Source organism: Anoplophora glabripennis, unplaced genomic scaffold (genome assembly GCF_000390285.2).
Source record: "Anoplophora glabripennis isolate ALB-LARVAE unplaced genomic scaffold, Agla_2.0 scaffold116, whole genome shotgun sequence".
In the NCBI taxonomy this organism is placed as follows: domain Eukaryota; kingdom Metazoa; phylum Arthropoda; class Insecta; order Coleoptera; family Cerambycidae; genus Anoplophora; species Anoplophora glabripennis.
The window spans coordinates 294,285-319,519 of record NW_019416290.1 but is presented as its reverse complement, the minus strand read 5'-3'; the positions used below and the strand labels follow the sequence as shown (position 1 = coordinate 319,519).

The 25,235-nt window shown below is 34.6% G+C and overlaps 3 protein-coding genes across 11 annotated transcripts in view; all 3 read right to left on the bottom strand.

Moving 5' to 3' along the window:
- LOC108906529 (band 3 anion transport protein) overlaps positions 1-2,713 on the bottom strand; it is a 90,117-nt gene extending 87,404 nt beyond the window's left edge. The window contains exon 1 of the mRNA XM_018709812.1: positions 2,692-2,713. The gene's annotated coding sequence lies outside the window, so the exon portion shown is untranslated. The remainder of the gene's footprint in view (positions 1-2,691) is intronic.
- An 882-nt stretch (positions 2,714-3,595) lies between these two features.
- LOC111693206 lies at positions 3,596-8,772 on the bottom strand. The gene is made up of 3 exons (XM_023457455.1): positions 8,421-8,772; positions 7,905-8,131; positions 3,596-7,316 (listed from the first exon to the last, which is right to left on the bottom strand). The coding sequence occupies exons 2-3, from the start codon at positions 8,110-8,112 to the stop codon at positions 6,928-6,930; spliced, it is 597 nt and encodes a 198-aa protein (XP_023313223.1). The 5' UTR covers positions 8,113-8,131; positions 8,421-8,772; the 3' UTR covers positions 3,596-6,927.
- A 2,378-nt stretch (positions 8,773-11,150) lies between these two features.
- Positions 11,151-25,235, bottom strand: part of LOC108906530 (WD repeat-containing protein 47) — a 62,389-nt gene continuing 48,304 nt past the window's right edge. For 6 of the 9 annotated variants that reach the window (XM_018709819.2, XM_018709828.2, XM_018709826.1 and 3 more), the window contains 4 exons: positions 14,012-14,208; positions 13,577-13,917; positions 13,042-13,401; positions 11,151-11,807 (listed from right to left, as the gene is read on the bottom strand). In XM_018709819.2, coding sequence (XP_018565335.1) covers positions 11,662-11,807; positions 13,042-13,401; positions 13,577-13,917; positions 14,012-14,208 — 1,044 coding nt within the window. In that variant the 3' untranslated portion in view covers positions 11,151-11,661. Of the gene's footprint in view, positions 11,808-13,041; positions 13,402-13,576; positions 13,918-14,011; positions 14,209-18,641; positions 19,426-20,135; positions 20,297-25,235 lie in introns of those variants that run through there. The other 3 variants (XM_018709822.1, XM_018709823.1, XM_018709824.1) reach the window with 3 other exon arrangements.

The window sequence follows — 25,235 nt, the reverse complement described above, 5'->3', positions numbered from 1 at the left end:
TAACGTCATTTTGTTGTATAAGATTAATCCTTCCACTACACTGGTCGTAGTTACTTAAAAATCTGTAATTCCCCACGGTTCAATATTTGTCCCCCTTCTAATACACTCATCTATAAATGACATCACTAAGACCACGCTAAATCCTATATTCGAAATTCCCATTAATATTTTTTGTTTTTCCACATCGAAAAAACTTACCCTTAACAATACGCAATGTCAATAGTCAATCAATATTTGTTGTTCCTAAAGTATAGGTAATTGCCGAGCATTTTTAATTTTTATTAGAAACTATCCAGCTAATAATTGAAATTAATAATTTCTGTAGGTCTTCAGACTTATCGACGTGTACCTACCATACGCTTGATTGATTAAGTTTAATTGTAGGATATCGGTAGTCAATAAAGGAAGGGGCGTGGTCCCAGTTGTATGCGTTTTATATACACTCTTCAGATTCGTCGAGTAAATGTTTGTTTAATAGATTAGACGTGTTGCGCCGCTCTTCAAATATCAATTCTGATAAAATTGCAACGATTTCAATGTAATTGAAACATATGTTAAGGGCTTGTTTACCTACGTATGTACTTCATGTTCATGTAAGACTTGATATACCCTTGAGTTGCATGTACCTTAACTGAAGATCTGGAGTATCTACTTATACTGCGCTGGAAAGAGACAGTTTACATAGGAATAATTAAAATAAGCATTTATCTTGGAACAACTAAAGAGTAAAACATTTATCGACGTTTGAAAATCGTTTCAATTCCAGAACCATTTAAAGGTAACTTTTCTTAAGCCTATCATACTAGCGAGGAATTTCGATCATAAAAATTTATAATTGGTCTGGAAATAAAATATGATTTTATGTCGCCAATAATTATATTAACACACCTTAATTAATTTTTCGCGTCGCGACTATATATTTTATTATATAATTGCACATTTATTGGTGGATTACAAATGTACTTCTGCGGCGAAGTTTCCTAAAAAACATTGTACCAACTTTACGTTAATAAAAATCAGCATAAAAACAGAAATTATTGTTTTCAAGGTCAATCGTAATAATCCAATTATAGTAGAAGTCAATTCGAAAGTATAATGACAGTTGTTATGATTATTGCCCCACATCCCATTCAATAAAATTCATACGCATTTAAAAATAATAGGGATTAATTGATAAAAATGGATTATCTTCACCGATACTTATTTTTTTTATTGTTGAGAAGACAATTAAACTCTATCAGGTATTTGCCAACCTGCGTTTACTTACAATCGAGCAAAAATATGTTTGTAAATCCACTTGAGATGGATTTTAGTATTTTTCCTACTCGTAAATTATTTTACATTCAATTTAATTCAAAATGAACTTATTATACAGCAAATTGTTCACTTTTTTAATCGTCTCGATAAAAATACATGCTCAAATTAAAAAAAGAACAATACCTCGTACTTGATTTTAGATTTCCATGCTTTATTATTCGAGTCGATAAAAGAAAACGAAAAGTTACCCAGTTACACTGAGAGAAAAAGTGCAAGTTATTAACGAATCCGAATTTTGGAAGCTGTCTGCCAATTTCAGCTTGTCAATCTTAGCATCACTTAAAAGGATACAAAATTACGTAAGGATGAAATTGCTCATATCTCACAAGACCATAAATTTCCTAAGACGGTAAGCTGTGAGAAATCCCATTTGAAATATAGCCCGATTAAAAAACGTTTAAGTATCTAATATATTCTAATTGCCTTTTATTACCCTTATCGGGCCACCCGTAGAAAGATTATTTGATAAATTGAAGAATGTTATCTTGATGGATCGGCTGCAAACATCAACGATGTGTGTGCAGCATAGAATGATATTCCTAAATTTCTTATAAAAAAAATTAATGTTTCTCTTCTAATATTTCACATTTAATATCACCAGCGAAATAAATGAAGAGTTCATAATACGAACTATTCCTATTGAATACACAGAAAACAATTCTATTTTTCCATTTCTACCGTCGTCATCGTTTTTGCATTGCAATCAATACATTAAACACTCGATTGAACAATTTAATGTACGTACATTATTTTATAAATAATGACTTAACGGGCCATTGCTTCTCTGTCTATTTTTAACACAGGCGTAGGTACGTATGTGTATGTTTCTGTGGCATATTTTAGCTTCTACGCCAACGAAAAACTATAAATATTCATTAAAATGTTAATTGCATTGGAAAGGTTTCATGTTTTATTGTAGTTGTACATTTTGTTGCATGTAAATTACAAAATAAAGATTCTACTAGTAGCCATACAATCAATATCTAGTCTTTTGAAAAAAACTCAGTATTAACAATGAATTATTAAAACTGTAAAGATTAACAAGGCGCCTTGTTGTCTAGCGTTAACCACATGTTTATTTCTTATTTTGAAAGCACTTGTGACAATTATTTAGCCATAAATATGGCTAAATTAAGAATATAAATGTATTCTGTAAAATGAAATTAATGAAATGCAGTTTAAACTATTTAAATTCCAAAGCCGATAATGGAAAATTCCAAGAATTAAATTGCCTTTGCTATCGATTCCGTCGAACGGTACTACAACTCCGGATTGAACAGCCGCGTAGAAAACTTATAAATCACACCCAATGACCTTCTCTAAACTATAAAGGAATGTCAAAAAAAAACTACGAAAAAAAAATTCAACGCTCACCTGAAGAACGTTCACATGGGACACGATAACCTCACTTTTTCACCGACACATCAAAACACAATAATGTCGCCGAAAAAATCGAAAGTGTTCCAATTAAACCGGTTTCCCGACACCGGACTCATAAAGCAACAGATACCGCTACAGAGCTCGCATTCTTTTATTTAGAATTTGAGAAAAAATCATGTCGAAACTTGCACGTACACAAGGATTTATTTACATAGAAGGAATTTTAAAAAACGGACTGTCGACTGACGTTTAGACATCTGTTAGGCCGATTTTAAATTTTGTAAAGGTAGTTTTGATTAACATGAACGAGGTTACGCCGTTTGTCAGAAGATGTCGCTACCTGTAGCGGTATATCACATACTTCTATCCTATACTGATTATTACCTATAGTTTCAATGGATGACCTTGTTTCCAAAAAGTGGGGGTGAGACGTACTCCGTGTGCTTTGCGCATGCTCCATAATTAGGCGCGGTTGCAATGTGGGTTGCATTCAAATTCAAAAGATTGTCACGGCATGCTCTGTACTATAGCCGATTATATATGTACATATAAAATGTTATTAAATATATTTTCACTGAGTTCACTCCAATTTCTGAATGTTTACTTTTCTACTGAGTCCTCTATAGAATAGGCTCCATGTTCAATACATTATTTTACTATTTATTAGTTTCAATAACGTATTGCATAGCAGTATTTAATATTTTGTAGCCTTAAATAAAATAAAACAGAATACAAATTTATATGCTTTTAAAACTGTGTACATAGGCTATGTTCGTAATTTTGGACATTTTTTAAATAACATTGGCGTATTTATTAAACAAAAAATCGTCACTATTCGCTTTATACAGCACAACTGAATTATTTTGTTTCATAAAAAAAAAGTTTATTACATAATTATTTATTGTAGTGGTTTCTGCAGTTTATTCGATAATATAAAAAAATGGTATAAAATATCTATAGGAGACCAATCCGATAATGATGTCCACTATTCTAGGAAGGCTCTTATCGAGTAAAATTTTGAAACATTTTTACTGAGTATCAACACAAGATGAATTAATAGAAGAGTTAGTGAAGGTTTAAACAGATTATAAAAAAAAACTCAAGATACACTTATTTATTTATTTATTTATTAAAATATACACTATACCATAACAGTTTTTAATATTTAGCTATTTACAAATATAGTGTTCTAAGAATAAATATATTGTATTACTTTAGTAGGAAAAGATAAAGTACTATTAAGTCATCTGAAAAATAGGAGGTCCTAGGTTATGCCATCGTATGATGTTATAAATATTTGTAAGGCGATTGAAATACTTATTAGGCAAACTTCTTAAAAAATAGTAGCGAATATTTTATACAATATTTATTGGGCTTAAAAGATTCAAGTGGAACCAGAATCATTGACAGCAATAGAAAAACTGGGTTCCTTGGTTTTATAATATGTTTGTGTAACATGTTTCCACTTTACAATGACTTGAAAAAGCACAATTTAAAATATCTACTGACTTTTAAATTGAGTCAGGACCATATCGAGACATTCTTTGGGGCAATAAGAAGTAGGGGTGGCTTTAATAATAACCCGAACGCCATTCAATTTGAGGCGGCGTATAAAAGGCTCCTTGTAAAAAATGAGGTGTGTGCCTCTCAAGATGGCAGTTGCCAGTTGGACCATGTTCCGATTTTAAATTACTGCTCAAATAAAATAACAGATCCGCTTTGCGAGACAAATGAAAATGTAGCAACAGATGATAACGCCTTATTTGACCATGATTATGTAAAAACGTTATACGAACTCTCTCCTTACGTAGAAGATGTCACTTCATATATAGCAGGATTTATTTCCTCGTGAATTTAAAAAAAATTACGTGAAATTTGTAGAAAATATTTAGTCGGAAAAGATAAAGTACTATTGACTCATCTGAAAAATAGGGGGTCTTACGTTATGCCATCGTATGATGTTATAAAGATTTGTAAGGCGATTGAAATACTTATTAGGCAAATGGAATGTTCTATTAAAAAAATAAAACATTTTGAAAAAGTAATTGTAAACAAAATTTTATACAATGTACATGTTTTTTCTGATAGTTATATGGTGGAACATATAAAAACGCAGAATATTTTGGACAACCACAGAGTAGAATTAATTAAATTGATTTGCTTAAAGTATATCACTGTGAGAGTTCATTATGAGGCATCCAAATTAGTTAATGTGTCAGTAAGAAGTAAATTTACAAAACATATCACTTTTAAAAACCAATAAATGTTATAGTACAAGATCCCTACTTAGATCGATCATCACCCATCGAGTTTTCTAATGAAATTTGAATTTTGATAATATAATGTATTAATTATTATCAGCATTTGTATTAGGTGTATGTAAAAGTATCTGTAAAAGTAGCATTTTTTCGTTGTAAATATATGAGTGCACTATGCACAGATTCGCTTAAAACTTGTGCCGCAAGTCTAACACGCATTTTATTATCATAATAACAAATATGCTGTTTATTAATTTTACACCCTAAATGAAGCCCCTCCTGTTCTTGAATTTTCACAATATTTTCTATGAAGTCCCACATTATGGGTAAGTTTTCTTCATCGTAGAGAACTTTTTTGTCTCCAAATGTGTTGCGAACAAGCTTTATCATATGACAAGCATCCCAAAATACATAAACATTTTCTTTTGTAACTGGATGAGAAAAATAGGGTTTAAAAGCAAATCCGTATTCAAAATTGGCACCTAAACATTTAGCCATTGACAGATTCACACTAGCCCCATCAAAGCAAATTGACTGGCAAATTTGCCAGTTTCATGCAACAATACGAAACAAGTTTTTAATAAATTTGCCCTTTCCATTCCATTAAGTGATTTAATTAAAAAGTAACCCAGTGGGATTTTCCAGTGCCCCCTAAGATCAACTGCCATAAAAACAAGGGCACTTTTCGCAAGGGGGCAAGAATCCGTGGGAATGTCTCCACTTCCCAAGTCAACATATCCAAATAATCTGCTGCCTTTATAAAGTATTTGGCTTCGTACTGACATTTCATCTATTGTGATGTTGCAAATAACTGATTCATTTTTTGATTTTTCTTTTAAAATTTGAAATGCTTCCTGAGTAAAACCAGGTCTTCCATTGACAATGGTGTACCACCGTCTCAAAGTTGACGGATGAGGTAGCAGGTTTCCCCATTGTCTTACATAGTTATATGCTCTGGATGAATAGAATTGAAGAGTTAAAGCAAAACATCTCAGTTGTTGCGAGTACTTCAATTTTCTTGATTTTATTTTGGAGTTTATCAATTCCACTATTACTGGGGGAGTTCTGTCCTGTAAATACACATTTAACATTTATAAAAATTATATAATTTGGTTTTGTTCATCAGTCACTGAAAAAGTACATTTTCCAATTTTTACAAAAATAACTTTTCAATTTTTCTTTCTAATTTTCCAACCGATGCAACGAAACAACAATACAATATCTAATTATAATTGACTTAATTGTTTTATTTTTGTTGTTTTGTTATAATGAAAGAACATGAATTGAAAATATGGTTTCATATTCATGGACCATAAATATTGCTTCCCACCTATTTATGGAATATTAAAAAAAGTATAGTATCTCAGATTGTAATCGGGAAAATATAACTGGTAATAGAACTTGTAAAAATAAAAGGAAAAGTTCATATGAATTTACAGGTTTCTCAGTTTTACTTTCAAGATAGAGGGTGTAAAATTTACCAAAAAATATTTTTGGTAAATGAGTAAAGTCTAATCACATCAGATAAAGATATCTACTTATCACTAAAAAAAATGGAATTTTACCATAATCAGCCAGATGGTTTTTGGGGTATTTGAAGGATTTTTTTTTGTTAATTTTAACAATTTGTATCTTGAAAACGAAGCTTTAAAATATACAAGTTCATATAAGTTTTTGTAAGTTCTATTGCTCGTCAAATTTTCTTGACTAAAATCTGAGACACCCTGTACAAGTATAGCATTACCAGGGATGAGTTTGCCACACACCAAGGGTGGTACTTTTCCCGATACGTTTTTCTAACCAAGGTAACATCATACAAGGATGATTAAATTTGATGTTCAGTAAAAGTACCTCGTTTCGGTGTGTGGAGAACTCATCTCCGATAGTGTCTACACCGAAGGTTCCAACCCATCTTCTAATATTAACCAACTATAACCATTATAACTTTACCATTAATATATCGCCACAATTTTCACTTATTAGATTTTAATTTTTCTACAAGTTCCTTCAATGTCGATATCTTCTTTACAAGTCGTCTTTTATCTTGCTGCAATTTTTTAATCCTATACCGAAGTTGACCTTGAACATATCGGGACTGGTAGAGAGCTCTCTTAGCACGTCTTGGTGTTGCTACATCTGGGCTTGATCTTCCGATTCTCTGATTTTTTCTAGGGGTAGAAACAATAACATCTTCACCTGACAATGGATCACTTTCTAAGGCAGAAGTTGAGGGTAATTCAGTAAACTTAGGTTGAGATGATACAATCCTTTCCATTGATTCGTTCTTTGTCATCCGATCCATCTTAAGTTTTTTTGAAGGGACTTCACTAAATTCATCGCTCTCGTTTTTCTTTTCCACTGCTGTAATAAAAAGCATGTTTAATTTAAACTGAATATAAAATTTAGAAGAATTTAGACAGAAGTGTAATTTGTTTTCAAATAATGTCGAAAAAAGTAAAAGATTTTATGAAAATTCGTTTTTTTTTCAGATATTTCTGAAAGTTTTCAGAATTTTACAAAGTTCAACATAGCATCTTGACAACTATCAGATTGCGCAACTTTGCCATAATTTAACTAATCTAGCTTGTATCTCTTATTGTTTCCAAGATCGCAATGAGGCTCGAAAATCAGCCACCCTGTACATAAATATAGGAAATAAATAAGTTACAAAAACTGTGTTCCATTGACATATTAGGTACTTTATTCCTATTTTTTAGATTAAAAAGTAACTTTGTGATGCAAAAACATTCAGGGGTAATTTCTCTTTGAAAATTGAGAAACGTTTTTCACAGGGATCCGTAGAATTCTTCATATGAAAAACTCCTATTAATTTTCATTGAGGAGTAATGCCCTGAATTTTATTATATTTATTTAGAACCTGCATAAATGTTACTTAAAATTAAAAATATATTAGCTATTGGATAAATATTTAGTACGTATATAGGTTACCTGATAACTGTTGGACATTTGGAGAAATATTTTCCTTATGCGGAACATTCACGGATGGTACAGCGTTAGGTTTTAACTTCCTTTTATCATATGACCCAATAAATCTAGTATAATAGTCTTCCACCTTAAAGTGGTTTGAGCAAATGACAATGGTTTTAACACAATCAGATTTTTCAAATCCACAAGCTAGTTTCCACTTGGCTTCCATTTCCTTATTTGTAGGAAATCTAAAGAAAAAGTTTTCTTTAAGGTAGGTACAAAAATAAAATACAAACACTAACTGCTGAAAGTTGCTGAACTACCTAACAATGTATTTTTATCGACAGCATTTCAGTAATTTGTCAAAAGAACGAAAATTTAATTACAAGAGCATGGCTTAAGCAATACAATACCCATGAATATATACTATAAAAGTACGCATAAATATAATATCTATCAAACATATATATCGATTTTTGCATAATAAACCAGTTCAGTGTACAATATTGAATAATAATAAAAATATAATGTACTTACCCGTGGAGCTAAATTTCTTCGCTTTTCTTTGAACGACATAAGGCACAAAGTCTACCCATATCTCTAATACTAATAACTAACAACAAACAAAGTTTAATAAAGTTTTTGGTTAAAATATATACAGGATAATAGTCGCAATTATTAGAGAAAATACACCAAAGGACTAACACAACACATCAACACAAAACATAATGAGAATATTTTTAGGTTAGCTTGGCTTTCTTACTGTTTACCGTTCTTGGTTCCTTTCAACCAATCAAAACCCATAAAGGAAGCGCATGCGTATGAATACGCTGGTCCGTCGCCCCACTTTTCGGCTTCAAGTCAATCGCAAAATGATTAGTATAGGATAGAAGTATGTGCGGTATATCACATACTTCTATGTATGTAAAGTATGTGCGGTATATACGGTTGCCTACGTATTAAAGTATGTGAGATATGTGAAACATGATTTAAGAGGGCTTTATAAGCAAATAGGCAACCAACATTACAATTTTATAGATTTTATTACACAGTTTGTCTAAATATGATGAATTAATGCACAAATAAGACTTTCACCCATTTTAACGTAGATTTTCTATAAAATTGACTTGGTTTGAATCTCAAATCATTTTTTGGTGTAAAGAAATTTTTTAACAAGCCGCATATGTGTAATAGAATCTATAAAAATATATTGCTGGTGGCTATTTGCTATAGAGACCTCTGGATATAAGCCAATTTGTAGACAGAACGTCGATTATTGCAGTATTTCTATTAGTGAAACAGTTTTTAATTTTATTTGACTGTAACGGTTTTCCAAATGCAGAGAATTCACGCACCCATAGAACAGGAATAATCCTGCCATTTTATTATAATTGACTTGCTCAAGATTACAATTCTTTATCCCCATAAAACCTAGTTATAAAAAAATTTACGTCCTTACAGATGTATTGCACTGTAATGTCAATCTCTAATTGAGGCGTGTCGATGCGTGTCATAGGCGTACAAGTGGCAAAGGCGTGTTATTATTTTAGTTATTCCAATAAGTGTTTGGAATGGAATTGTAGGTGGGTGTCAATACGATAACACAGGTCAACATTCTATCTAGGCTTGTGCACGGGAATCGAAGATGGTATCCAAGAGTTTTTGGGGTCGCTGATTACGATGAGCGGGTCGATTAGGCTCCATCACGTCAAGTTCAAGGTCATTTGAAGGTCAGACGGTCAAAAAACTCCAAAAATCTGAAAAAATTCACGGACATCTTTTTGGGGTGGCTGAATCTGAATCCGGTGTTTATTTTTACTTTGCATGCATCCTCGAGGTCATTCAAGGTCATCTCAAGGCAGGTATTCTAGTTCTGTGGCACAATTGTGCAGATTCAGATTCAGGGTCGTCGAAAACACACGTATGAATTTTTTCAGATATTTCGGATGGTACTTGGCATTTTTTCTCAAAAACCCCTCAAATGACCTTGAGATGACCTTAAATGACTTCGAGGATGCGTGCAAAGTAAAAATAAACACGCCACCTTAAAAACATGTCCATGAATTTTCGCAGATTTTTGGAAGGTTTTTTTGACCGTTTTGACCTTCAAATGAACTTGAAATGAGGTTGACTGATCTCAGATTCAGTTTCAGGGTCCTCGAAAACGTACGAATGTATGAATTTTTTCAGATTTTTTGGATGGTACTTGGCATTTTTTCTCAAAAACCTCTCAAATGACCTTGAATGACCTCGAGGATGCATGCAAAGTTAAAATAAACACCGGATTCGGATTCAACCACCTCTAAAACATGTCCATGAATTTTTTCAGATTTTTGGAAGGTTTTTTGACCGTTTGACCTTCAAATGACCTTGAAATGAGGTTGACTGACCTCAGATTCAGATTCAGGGTCCTCGAACACATACGTATGAATTTTTTCAGATTTTTCGGATGGTACTTAGCATTTTTTCTTAAAAACCCCTCAAATGACCTTGAATGACCTCGAGGATGCATGCAAAGTAAAAATAAACACCGGATTCGGATTCAGCCACCTCAAAAACATGTCATGAATTTTTTAGATTTTTGGAAGGTTTTTTGACCGTTTGACCTTCAAATGGCCTTGAAATGAGATAGACTGATCTCAGATTCAGATTCAGGGACCTCGAAAACGTACGTATGAATTTTTTCAGATTTCTTGGATGGTACTTGGCATTTTTTCTCAAAAACTCCTCAAATGACCTTGAATGACTTCGAGGATGCATGCCAAGTAAATATAAACGCCGGATTCGGATTCAGCCACCTCAAAAACATGTCCATGAATTTTTCTAGATTTTTGAAAGGTTATTTGACAGTTTGACCTTGAACTTGACGTGATGGAGCCTAACCGACCCCCTCATCGTAATCAGCGACCCCAAAAATCCTAGAATGACCTGTGTAATTAGGATAGCCGCATTTAGCGAAAACGCCGGTTACCTCCCATGATAAAAGCAGAAGAAATATGAGTAATTATGGGCGGAATTGCTCAATACAAGCTCTAAGTGTAAATAAAAGTATTTACTTACCTGCCTATACTAAAATTGACATAACAATTTTTTGAACCTCTAAAATGGTATGCCTATGGAACCGCATTTCCAACACGCATCGCACGTGTTGGGAATGAGTATAGTTGTTTCTTCTTGAAACTAAGTGAATCTTTATAGTTTTATTACATTTTTTTATCGAAAAAGCTTTATTTTTGGTGCTGTTGGGGACTGGAATAAAACGAACGCTTCCATTCTATAATTTATTGTGAAATTATTAAAAAGTCACGTAACTTAACAGATTTAAAGTACAACATAATTATCTCATCGTATATTATAGTCACTTTTCATAACACTGACATAACATAAATAACGCGTACATTAATAGTTTAATTTTTATACAAAAGCTTCAAAAATAAGTTTAGGGTATATATACAGTTATTACATTACAGTATAATAGTAAATTTTAATAATGTAATTCATAAATAACGCTAACAAGGCAAAAGAGACAAACAGACTCGTAAAATTTTTTCAAGAGACGTCTTGTGCAGAGATTCTAGTCGTTACGAGAGCTAACGATGAGTTCCAAGCCTAGAGACCCTCTCGCGGACCCCCGCCGTTTTTTTTTTGTTTTTAATAAAGGTAGAACGTAAAGTACCTCTAAACATTACTCATGTGCAACGTAAATATTTTTTATTTAAAAATGAGTATTGGTTAGTTCAGACTTATTGATTAACAAATTGATTTTAATCGGAAAGGGTTAGATTGGCGGCAGGGCCCAGAGGGTTGCGGTTTTGTCGGCCGAGGTGGACAGGAAGGAGAACTCCGAGGGGTGCCAACGTCCCGAGATTACCTTGTCCTGGTGCTGAGCCACCACCACGCTCGGCAGTGGCAGGGTCAAGTCACCTGCAAAAATGGAAAAAAAATGTGTTTACTTGGATACACCAACCGACAGCCAAGCCAACCACGTCCAGAAATTTCTGTAAAGTATAAAAATACAAAGATACATGCGAATGTACACAATTCCTGTAGCGGTAATAATTTTTTTCTTAATATACATGAACATTTCGTGAAAGACATCCATATAATTCTGTGAATGGGGGCCAAATTTGGTATTCAGTTAAGAATTGGTCCGAATCCAATGGGGACAGCAATTTTTCCAGTGTTGCGTTCCATTTTTCAAGAAACCGATTCACTTTCAATAACCTGACGAAATACGCTGCGCGCGCCGCTCTTGTACTTCGGGTTTCTCTCGCTAGATGGATGTTACATAACCTCTTGAGTCCTGAGTCAGTCTACCAAGTGACGTCGCTTGAGGCGGTTGTAGCGAGGTCCCCGACGACTGTAGAAATAGTTCTCCATTTTTTAAATGGTTGATATTCGAGAATAGCGTGCGGCATAGAAATTTGTTTTCTGTTCGGCGTTACATTAAGCTCCACAAAGGACCAGATATTTCAATGAAACTGTCTCAAGGGCTCGTTACAACCGTCTCAAGCGACGTCACTTGACAGACTGACTCAAAAGAAGTTACGTAACACCATCTAGCGGGAGAACCCCGAACTACAAGAGCGGCGGCCGCAGTTATTTTTCTGATTTACACGTTTCTAATCGTGTTATTTCGAAACTTTCGTCGGAACAAATAATTTTAAGGTTACCCGCGCATCGACTTTGCTCTATCAGGGCTTCTCTTTATCTGTCGTGGACGAAAATGTAAGTGTTTATTGCAAAAAGAATAATTTTAATGTAAAATAGATTCCCACTAGATTATCGATACGTAAATCGGCGATTGATCGATTGAATCGTAGCATCTAACACTATTTATTATTTTTTTTCAACATGGGGCTGATAAATAACTACGATCCCATACAAGCGCGAAATTAGGAGGTGGCAAATGTGTAGAACACCAACCGGAAGCTTCTTTGAAACTAAAATAAAGTCATTAATGTCTACCACAAACAGACAGACTTCAGAGATCACTCATCATCATCAAGGAGATGTCATTTATGAAAATTAGATATAAAGCGGTCCAAAGATCGATCCTTGAGGCACCCTAGAGGCGTCTATCACCCGGAAATCGTGATATTCCACTGTCAATCTTCTTTGCAACGGTTAAAGAGGTAAATATCAACCTTCAACTTACCTTGCAAATCGGTAAGTACCAATTTATTGTCGTATCCCGCCGAGAGCAAATAATACGCCGATGGCGAGAACCTGATGGACCTCACGTCGGCGGAATGTGGCTTGAAGCATTGCACGTTCCTCCCACCCCTTATGTCGTACAAGACGCAGGAGCTGTCCTCGTGTCCGGAGACCAGGAGTCTGCCCGAGGGGTCTACGCAGAGGCTGGCCACGGGGGAGCCCTGCCTGGTGCCGGGGACAGTTACTGGAGTAACCATATTCACGCAGCCTCTCGTCCTCAGGTCCCAGAAGCGGACGGTCTTGTCGTGGGAGCCGCTGACGAACATTGCACCTCCCCAGGTGTACAACGACAAAATGTGACCTGTTGACAAATTATTAGGATTCGAAATACACTAATGGGAGCATATCTATAAAAAATATACTTAATTCGTACTTCTTTTATCAATTTTGAAACAATTTTTGCCGCATGTGCACTACTACTTAAAAAAATTACTTAGTCTAGTAGCGACAACACTGCAAAGGGACAAATTTCTCACCTGTGTGCCCGCTGAGAGCTTGGAAGGGGGTCCCGGTGGCGCAGTCCGTGACGTATATCTTACAATCGCCAGCGCCACCGCTGATCAGAAGGCTGGATTTGTTCGTGGTATCCTCGAGGAAGCACAGGTCCCTGATCGTGCCGTCGTGCATGGTGAGCTCTATCTCTTCGCCCTCCAGGTTCGACGTGTCGGAGTTGAATCTCATCAGTTTAACCGTCTTGTCGTTCGAACCGGTGGCCATAAGGTCGCCTACTGGCGACCAGGCGAGGCAGTAGATGGAGCCCTTGTGGTGCTTCGTCCTCTTGAAGAGGACCATGGGCTGGTAGGTCTGATGGTCTTCCCTGGAAATTGAAATGGGTGGTGTTTTTGTACAACTATAAATTAATTTTCATGAAGTGGAAATACATCTTGAATAACCATCACTGGATGTCTTACCTGAGGTCGGTGAGTTTTGGGTATGCGCATATTCTGAGCGTCTTGGAATTGGAACCCACGGCGTAAAGTTGTCCGCCTGGGTGAAATTCGGCGCATCTGACTGCTTGGACATCCTCCAGGGACGTGACGGCGACGAATTTGGGGCGGTTTCCACTACCCTCGCCGTTGTCTACGTCGTTAGCGTTTCTTGGGGTGGTCTAAAAAAATATATCCCATTATATTGGGACGCAAATCAAACGCAAACATTTTCTGATGCTTAGGTTGAAGATCATCAAAAGCTGCTGCTCATAAAATTTGTCAAAAGAGTTATTTTATCGCGATTAAATATTGATACTTTCTCAATTCGTAGCAAAATATTTTTATTGATACTCCACAGAAAATCGATTTCTATTAATCCGTCGTCACATATCTTATCAATATTATTAATTCGCGACGAATCTGCATAGCGATAGACCTTTTACAACATGAATTTGAAGGTGAAATTAAAAAAACCTACGGCATAGATATGACGACAGTCAGGAGTGAAAATATATGATTAACATAGTTTAATATTGAACAGATATTCTTTGGATTTTATTAAAATATGTTGGATATTAATAAAATATAACCGTAAAATCGGTAGGCGTTAATGGATATATTAAATTCATGGTACGATTAACAGGATTATAATAACCACATCCTTAGACGAGTATTGTCACTGTTTTATATCTTCTCCACGGGGTCAGGTCAGTAATAATGACAGGGTCGTGTTAAGTAACCGAAAAAATATAATTGAATTTGTTTAAATAAACACACTGACCCAATACCGAAGCTGGGTATTGTATGTACAAGAAAATTACGGCTTCGTAAATTCAGTGGGTTTATAGGTTCTTAAAAAAAAAAAGAATGATCTACGAATTTCATATATTTTTACCACACTTTTGAACACTTAAATTTTGTAGAAGTAGTTTTCAACACAAACAACTGACGGGAATCTGTTACTTTCTTTCTAAGCCTACCAGCTACATTTCAATAATCGCGTTCTTCCATGGACAGACATGGAAAAGGCAATTTAGGACAAGAGTCTCATCGTGATTGTTCAACGACACAGAAATATCCGTGTCAATCACACGCAGAAATGCAACTCTAGAGCATGCTCCATATTATCCATCCTTCATACATCAAAGTTGACAAGCTGTGTGCCGGGCATATGTCGCGACGAGACCAGAGAAAGCCAACAGTTAGATTTGCTGAATGTATCTGCTAATCCGTCAATTGTATAGGTTCAGACATAGCCAGCTTTGATGATAATCTTTTCGTAATACTTAAGTCGATTCAAATCAAGTCTAAAAATTTGATTTAGATCAATTTAATACCTCTCAGTCAAGTAAAAGTACATAACTCTTTGTATTCCACATGGTGTCAAAGTGATTTTATAAAAAATGGCGTGGAATGTTGATATTAAACAAGAAAACCTTTTTGTATTTCTTAATACGTTTTTTGAGGATTTTTCTCATCGAAAAAGATTGCTCCTGTATCTGTGCTACTATGTATGAAGGAAAAAACTGTTCCTCCAAGACATGAATGTAATCGATAACCTAAAGACTCATTACACTCAGTTTATTTTGGATCTGATTAGCTATTTTGGAATAATTTCAATAAGTTTTTTTATCACCCTGTAACTTTTCATTTAAAGTTCCATTTCCTATGTTCAGTTTGGCACTATATTTTAGAAAAACCTTTGCTTTAAAAACGAGTTTCCAAAACTTACACTGATATTTTTAATTCCTTCCATTTTTAAGGACAATGAATATGACTAGCATTGCGTGTTGTCATCCTTAAAGATTTCTCTTTACTGTCTTAAGATATTACTGTCATAAACGTCGTGTTCTTAGATATAAATGCGTTGTGAAAATATTATATATCGCAGTCTCACTAATAGATATAATTTAAAGATAGCGAGAGCTGCTGCTTTTTTTTGTGATGAGGAAATAATATTAACTTTTACTTTCCATTAAACGATAATTCTGACAGTTCGTGATAATTACATTATTATTAAGTCGTTTCTGTAATTATTTTTCCTATTCAGTTCTATTACTAACCGTTTATTATAACTGCCGAGACATTTACATATGTTAATAATTGCAAATGTCTGTTATTTATTGCGATACAATTCGTTTCGTTTCGTTCTCAAGTCTATAACGATAGTATTAAACATTTTTGAAAGAATAAATAGTATGATTAAAGTACCAAAAGTAGAAATCTTAAAATAAATATTATCGAGATACGTAATTATCTTTTATTGTTGACCAAGTTGTTTTACTGTATTATTTCAAGCAAAGTTCCTTCCATAATCTTATTACTATTTACTTTAAAAATAATTACAGAGAATCAATAAACAATTCCAACAACTCTTTGAATAAATTTGAAACTATTACAAAAATAGAAAGTACAAATAAATGATGTCTCCTCCAATAAGAATATTGTTTCCCGTTGTTATTATTAAAAATACATCTAGTGTGCAGCGAGCGATAAAATAATAAATTAATCGTTACCAATTAAAACTATTTACAGCGAACATAAAATGTGCACCGTTCCCAATGATATTTATTTACATACAATAAACTCCGATAATTATGTATTATAAACAATTTAACACTATTCAGCCGCGAGATACGTGAGACCAATCAAGTATAAATTAAATCCAATGCCAGTTTTTCCGCAGTAGATTGTCGTGGAGCTCGAGGAGAAAACCTACCATTTGCATATCTTATCATTTGATACTGGAAATAAACAAAGCTGTGCCGTTGCGGTCTGCTAGTAATTGCGGTTGTTATTCGAAAGACAATTAAAAGGAAAGTTAAAAAACCAAAGGTCGCCCGCAGTAAGATATATTAAATCAATTGAGTCAAAAGAGAATTCTTTTAAATAAGCACGACAGGTTTTAGCATGGTTACATCTGATATCGATTGAGGATAATGGCTACAAAAAAATGTTGAAGTTTAAGTCAGCAATGCGTTATCAACTTTTGTTAGTCACATGTGCAATTTTTAAATAAAAATTGGAATTACTTTCTCGCAACAGCTTTTTTGCGGGATACTCCACATTTAGGTTATTAAGGTCAAGTCCGTCGAAATACCAACAGCGATTGCTCTTTGGCGTAGTTCTCAAGTGCCGCATCGAACTTTTCGAATATGGGACATCTTTTTGTTCAAATAACTCTTTGCATTATCACTGAGATAAAAACAAGTGGAGGCTACAAAAAAACTCGCTGTTAATTACTCAACTATTTATTTTTCTAGTCTGAGCAGACTGTCGCGGTTTGTGAAAGTTTACTTATCCAATATAGCCATAAAATACGTTTGGAAGCGATTAAATGATGCTATATTGTGTTTATAGCCAGACGATGGCGGCTTGCAGCTGTTTTTTCCAAAATGCGGAACTGATCATTTATATTGCTGCTAATAGGTACGATATCTACTTTTAGTTCTGCGCCTGTTCGAATGTCGGAGAAATTTGCGACATTAATGTTAGAAGAAATGTCAATAATGATTTAAAAATGAAACAAATTGTTGCAAGTGCGAAATTAGTTTACGCAACATCGCAAGATCCACCTGATTTTGTGCTTAGTAGAATAAAAAATTTTGTATTACAAAATCTTTTTGTTTGTAGAGACATCAAATTCAAACTTCATTTACCAACGCTAACGATATTGACGGCTTTAATTACTATTATTTCACTTATTATGTGTCTGACGGGTAATTTGTAACAATCACGGCCCTCATTTATACCATAATGATTAAGTAGAGCGCGATACAGGAAAAGAAAATACTACTTGATTTTAATAAATCTCAAATAAATCTGCCATGTTAAAAAAAACTTAAAATGTTTCCATTGCAAAGACAAAGATATTTTTTCCTTAAAGCACCGTGCAGACTCTCACCAAGTTGCTTCAAACGTTCGCGAACACATTGAAAATTATACACATACAATTTGGTTAAACTGGGTAAAAGTAATTTCCATTTTAACGAAATTCCTTTGCTTATTCGGCCGACCGTACGTCGCTTTAAAAGGCAAATAGGATTCCTTTCTTCGACGTAGAGAAATGTCTGTACTAGAAAGCGAATTTAAAAACGTTGGTTTCTTTTTTTTTCATTTAACGAAACCGTGACGGATTTGCCAGGCATTCGAAATATCGCCGAGACATAAATATGCAACGAAAACAGTAGAAAATACGACTGGGAACGGGCAAGCACGCGTTTCTGGCAATTAGTTTTTGCGGCAATCGCCCAGCAATCCACGAATGCCAGCTGCCGCAGCTGATTGCTATGTAATTATGACGAATGTACTTACAAAGTAGACAGATATATGTAAATGGTAACCTAGTATCTAAATAATATAACTCAGAATTGATAAAAACATTTGCTTTTCCAAGACAATAAAATAAATGATTATGAACAACTGATTAGTCTGATTTGGTATTTGCAAAGTAAAGTAAGGTATATTCTGACAAATATAGAACGATGTGACGACCGCAAACTTTTAGGGCTGATTCCTCTCATAGTAATTATCTAAAACGATCTAAGAGATCTCCTTCAAGGATTTACTCATATTTTTGTAGTTTTCAACTTCCGTAAGAAGAAATTCTAACCTTCAACTTTCCCGACCTTTTACTGTTAGGCGAGTACCCAGTATCCACCAGCAGATTTTCCATGGACCTCCTATTATTATACTGATTGAACTTATTATTGCCTCTGGCGACATGATTCCCATTGATGTCATCTTCCCAGTGGTTCCCATTGACTTCCACTACATCCGTCCTTACGTCCTCCATAGACTTCGACCTGCACTGACAAGGCGACGGTCCTCCGGCCACGCTCAACCTCCTCCTGGGATCTACCATCAGCAGTCTGTTGGGGTTGGGAGGTGGAGGCATCACGTTCCTGTAATAGGGGGTGAGGAAGTAGTGATCTTTGGACTTGGGGGGGAAGCTGTACACGGGGGTGGAGTAGTAGGTCCCTTCGCGCCACCTAGGGGGCTCGTTGGGGTGGTAGTTGAAGGAGGCCCTCTGACTCTGGCGGTGGTTTTGGTACGAGGGTGGGAAGGGTTTCCTGGTCAGCATCTCCGTGCTCTGCCATTGGGGCTGGCGGGGTGGTTTCTGTTTGAGGAGTAGATCGCCCATTTCCGGTCACATCACACGCGTCCGAGGAGGGAAAGAAACTGGCGAAACGTTGTTCGAAGAGCACTGATCACTTTATATAGTATTATCCAGTACAGATTACACTTATGTTCCTTTTAGATGAATGTAGAAAGCAGACATGTAGCTATATAAAAATTAATCGACTTGAGGTTTCTTCTTCTTGGTTATTTTAACATAAAATAACAGTTACGACCTTTCAATGCCTTAGCCAAAGACATACATAGTTGCTGCTAATCTTTTTGTAACAAAAATTTCTTTCTCGATAACGATAAAGTTTCTGCTTTCGTTTAAAACTCCCCAGACTGATATCTCGAAAACCAAAAGAGATATTTATTTTTTCCCAACATTTTTTAATGAATTTTGAGAAGTAGTTCACGTGAAAAACAACTGAGTTTTGAGCATCTTCTGGAATATAGATAGAAGAAAGTTATAATTTACGAAAAATTAATTATTGTAACTCCGAAACTGCTTTTTCATAAAGTTTGGGTGATTAAATGACAACAAAACTTATTTTGTTCTTTCAAATAAAAAATTATTTACTTTTTGATTTTTTAATTAATGTTTTGGATATACACTACATCAAAGGATTGTAGTCCTAATAATTGTAATTGCAAATATCTGCATATTAATTATTTCATTATAATTAAAGTCAATATTAAGTTTGATATCTTTTGATCTTTAAAAAAATACTTTATGGTCGAAATAACTAAGTTGCACCGATTTTAAAGGTTTTTCACGTGAACTTCACTCACTAAAAAATACTCCCATCCCTTATATTCAGAAATAAACACACTTAGGCGCACTACACAAAACGCTTCTCGCAACTTAAGAATCCCGTTTGGTTTTCGAGATGTCCGGGCGGGAAATTCTAAAGGGAATATTCCGTGCGTAGAGATTTAAGTCTTTCTCGTATTTAAAAACAAACTCTTGCCAACAAAAACCTACAACAGAAACACTACATCTCATCCACCGTCTACATCCAATTCCACACGAAAAAAAAAAAAACGTTCACCAGGTACTATCGCGACAACGAACTCCACGCACAATCAGCGCCAGGAAGCGACCACCTTCGACGGCGTTGCACCTGATTTGCAAGCGCGATCCGGAGCGCAGCAGACGGTGAGCAGCAACCTACTTCGGGGGCCCCACCAGAAGAAGAACAAGAGCATTTCACCGGGTTACTGGAGGAGCATCAGCGACGGCTATGGAAGATCGATCACAGACGCCACAGAACCGATTTACTTAAGTAAGCCGTGAACGAGAACAATACAAAATCGTTTCAAATAAGTCCGTCCTTATTTTAGAAGAAGATTTACCCCCGAATAGGTAAAAAAAATGGGTACACATTAACCTTCGGTTACTCCGAAAACAGCCCTTGGTCGAATTTCATTAAAAATATCTTAAAAATGAAAACAATGAAACTAACATTTTTAGTAGGTTTGTAACTTGGTCTAACTTGTTTTTTTTTTCATCCAAAGAAGCCTTGATGTAGGGTCTATTCGTTATGGAACATCTTGTATGCGACATATTGGTTTTCCTTGTGAATTCAATTATTTTAGGAAGAATTGAGTGTGTGTGTGTGTTTTAACCACCCCCACAAAAGCGAATTTAGATTTCATCGAATGCAACGCACACACATTTTCTGTTTTAAATGGAAATCAATTCCAGCCGACGTAACCATTCACTTCGCGCATGCCGAGGTTACGAAATATTGAAATTCGTTCTCTGAGAAGATGAGCGCCAGTAGCCTGGAGAACACAAACTAAATTTACGACTGTATATTTAAAAAACCGCAGGTGTTTGAGTTCAAAACTATCACTTTTGCTTGGATACGCATGTACTTTATAATTTATGTACGAAATAATCCGTTATTTAGGTACTTAACGAGAGATATGAGAGGATTTGGAACATTAGACCTCGCATGGCATATGTTTTACGCGTCCTTTAAGACCTTTTACTTTTATTCGCTGCCGGCAAACTACTTTCCTGGCCTAAAAATATAGAACGGATTAGAATTTAATGTACTTAGTCATTCTTGATTCTGTTTATATAAAAAAAATATTGATTTGTGTTAGAACTTTGATGCAAAAACAACACTTCCATCATTGAATACACAAAGTAGTCTATCGCCTTCTTTTATTATCAAGGAAACAAAAAGTGTAAGCAAGACTACACATACGTGACATTTTCTACTCGTATTTTTCTCTAACTAACCTACATTGCAAATAGTGAGTACAGTAGATGTAATTACTTACATGTCTACATCACATTTTTTATTATACCAACTACAGTTTTAAGGAATCCAACGAGTTTGTCCGCTTAAAAAATATGACACGAAATTTAATACGCAAACTGGTATCGAGTTTTTTTTTTAACTAAATATTACGTTATACAAACCTAGATTAGCTTTTGTGCGTGTTGCTTGCCTTTTTTTTATCTTTACAATAAGATTGTTTTTAAAATGTTCGTTATAATTTACTACATGGTATAATTAATTGAATAAAACATCAATTAATCGAGTACTGAAATAGATAACTTTACATTCAGAGCCTCAACCGTATCATTAGTGCAGAGCAAGGCCTCTGGCTGATTGCATTTTTTTCCTCTAACGGAAATGACTAGCGACGTGAGTCGCGATCTTGAATTAAGAACGTTATGAAATTTTTTTAGCGGATGCTGGCACGAGATTAACGTTATTTTTATGGATGCCAAGAAAATTTCCTAAAATGGTAAAATACACAGGTAAGTGTCTGTAAAGATCCTAAAGTGAATGAATGATGGCAATATGTCTGAATATTATTCAATAATATTGAAAACACTTGTTGCACTAAAATATATTTTAAATAAAAATATTGGTAGTACGTGAAATATCGTCAAAAACCAATAAATCTACTGCGTTAAAGGAATTTACTGTATCCTATTAGAAACTTAATATTAAACACGATTTGGACAGCTTTAAAAAACCAAACGAGATTTTATAATCAAACCAGCTGCGATTTGATTAAAAACTGACTCCCCAAAGAGACCTTGATTTATATATCGGGCTCTCTAGTTGACAATTATAGATAAAACTGTGTGATAATGTGCATATTTCTCATTTGAATATGCAGATCATTGAAATTATTGTCTGTTATATTACAGTAATTTCCATAACGACGTCGATAAAAGGAAAAATAAGGCGTTTCAGTTTCCTGCAATTTTTGTAAATGTCAAGACACGGCCTTCGAAGCTACTGGAAATATTAAAATTTAAATCGTACCTTATTTGTAAAACAGTCGATTAGGTTCCCTAAAATGTTGTTTACAAAACTTAGAGGCCGGTTACTAAATAACAACTTATTTTTCAATTTGGAACTAACAGAAATTGCAAGACAACTCAGATACGTCCCAGCTAATAAATAAGTTTATTACTGGGTGACAATTAATTCTTTCCCATTTTACGATTAATAAATTTTAATTTGTGACATACCATTACTACCACAATAGAAGCAATTTGTACGATTGGAAGACAAATGACGAAATGTGAAATTGGAAAGAAATAGGCATATACATATTTTCAATTTATGTTAATTACAAATGATAATAACATTTTGATGACTATTTTTTTCATAACACGTATCTATTTTTTATATAAAAATACTTCGATGAAACAAGAAGTATTCTATATTTCTTTGAGGCAGATATTTATTTATTTGTATAAAAAAGACATCTTTAATGTTATAAGATTTATAATTACTTTGCCTCCTAGAATTTAATTAATTAATATTCACTAATTAATCTAGATATTTACAATGTAGAAAAAGTGAAAACCAATGCGGTATCTTCCTCGTATTACTTAAGTCGAAGCAAGCCGTTTCTTACAAAATATTTATGGATACGTGTATATAGAAAAGATAGTAGAAAAAAACAAATGACATATTTTTTTGAAATCACGATACCTAACGCTGTATAGAAGATATTACATTATTACATAACGATCTTTCGTGATACGCCAAAAGATCAGTTTGAAGATAAAGAGGTAACTATGAGTTGGTAAGGTAAATCGCTGCAAAAAAAAATAACCGTCTTGTCAAAAAAAATCATATGGCGCGTCCATGTTTAGACATTGATACAAAAGTATGAACTTATAATACAGAATATCTCTTACAAGGCTTGAGAAACTATAAAAACTTAATGGAGCCATTTCCTCTGAACTATACGAGACTTTTTTCGGCAGCGGTTTGCTTTTTAAACTATGAACAATTCGACATCCTTCACAGGCAGCATAAAAACTATTAATTATTTGTTTACGATACTAATAGCGCTTTTTAGGTAAAAGTTATGACCCAAATTGGCTTTAAATTACTTTTATAATCCGCATAAATCATAATATTATGTAAAAAAAACGGAGAGCACTATTAAAAAATTACGAAAAAGCAATGTATCTGTTTCGACGCATGAGCAGCAAGAGAAGACAAAAAAAGTCACGCTCCAAATGAAGCAGGAATAAATACTTTTCGGCTACGTCAGTTATTTTAGAAATCCAATTAGTTTCCTATTTTTTTACATATAAAGTTAATGAAAACAACGTAATTAGTATTAAATTAAAAACAATTAGGTATAGGCTTTAAAAGTTTGGATTACTTTAAAGGTTAGTTCTGGGTAGCGCTTCGAAAATGCTATCAACGCGATTGAAAGTAACTTAGGGGAACAATGTAAACATTAGTACAAGACTTCGAGGTCAGCCAGGCGTAAAAAATAGTCCAATTCTCATAACGAGCCTGACACATCGAGAAATTCATAACTCCAAGCCAGTTCACGCTAATCAATTCAATTTCAGTGGACTTAGTTGAGAAATAGGAATGTGTTTGACGAAAAATGGTACGCCGGGGCATTCGAATTTTTGACGATTTTAGATTAAAGAAGGGCAATGACTAATAGGTGTCTATTAGAACTTCGTCAGTCAAGGAATACGAGATATAAATATGAGGGAAAAAAGAGAATCTTTCCCGAAAGCAGCTCACAGGTTTTTCTCAAGTATATTTACAATTTAGGCCCCCTTTATTATTTTATTTGCAGTCACAAAATGCTCCACATTGCAAGCATTATATAAAACATGGCCAAATTCCTTTTCTTCAATTAATTTAATTATACAAGCATATACACACACATTGTATACTTAGTAACAATCGAAGCGCCATTGCCAACGCTGATTTACACGGCAAACGACGCTTTATCTGGAATCACCGGTGATTTATGCAGCGAAGTTACATGCATTTATAATAATTCACTCTTTACGAGGCGTATATTTAAATGAAATTAACAGGCGCGACCGCTTCCTTCGATAAATGTCAGTTTTTCGCTGTTACGACACGGACGGCATCACAATAGCCAATCTGACGCTGAGATTTAACCACCAATTACGTTTGGGTGATCTTCAATAAGGAAAGAACGTCTTCTAACGCCTACTTTCACTACGCTAAATAACATCCTTCAGCGGCTTGACTTGAAGGTGTAGGTTTTTTTGGGACCTTTCAATGATATAGAATATATAGAATTTTGACATAAATATTACATATAAAGAAATATTAAAGAAAAAAGCTGTGTTTCTTTAGTTACTGCTACCGTTTTTAATAATATAACATGATAGGGCTCGCTAATAGCGTATTGGAGCACATGCGGCAAAAATCGTATACGCGGATTGATACGAGGATCACAGCAATAAGCAGGTTGACAAATAGGGTGGAAAGGGGTACTACGTGTTAATTCACTGCGCCATACATTTTTAAAAACGACCTTCCATCTTTTTTAACAGACCAGAAAACCTAACAGACACAGTCATTAAGCAAACGTAAACAAGAATGGTAGTTATTGCGACGGTTACAGACGAACGACGAAAGATTAATGGACAATCACGATCTCATTTTTCACAGAGACGGTAAGGCCGAACGGCACATTAATTTTTATACTCTCTAGGCCGGGGGGGACTGGGCACCGGGATATATTTATTGACGATAATGACGACTGGAAGTGACTGCGACTTTCGAACGTCTTAATGATTCGTAAT

Coding starts and splice junctions, on each gene's coding strand:
- LOC111693206 (XM_023457455.1), bottom strand. CDS start 8,112: ATGGAAGCCAAGTGGAAACTAGCTTGTGGATTTGAAAAATCTGATTGT. Junction 7,317..7,904: donor AAATGTCCAACAGTTATCAG/GTAACCTATATA, acceptor TTTTTATTACAG/CAGTGGAAAAGAAAAACGAG.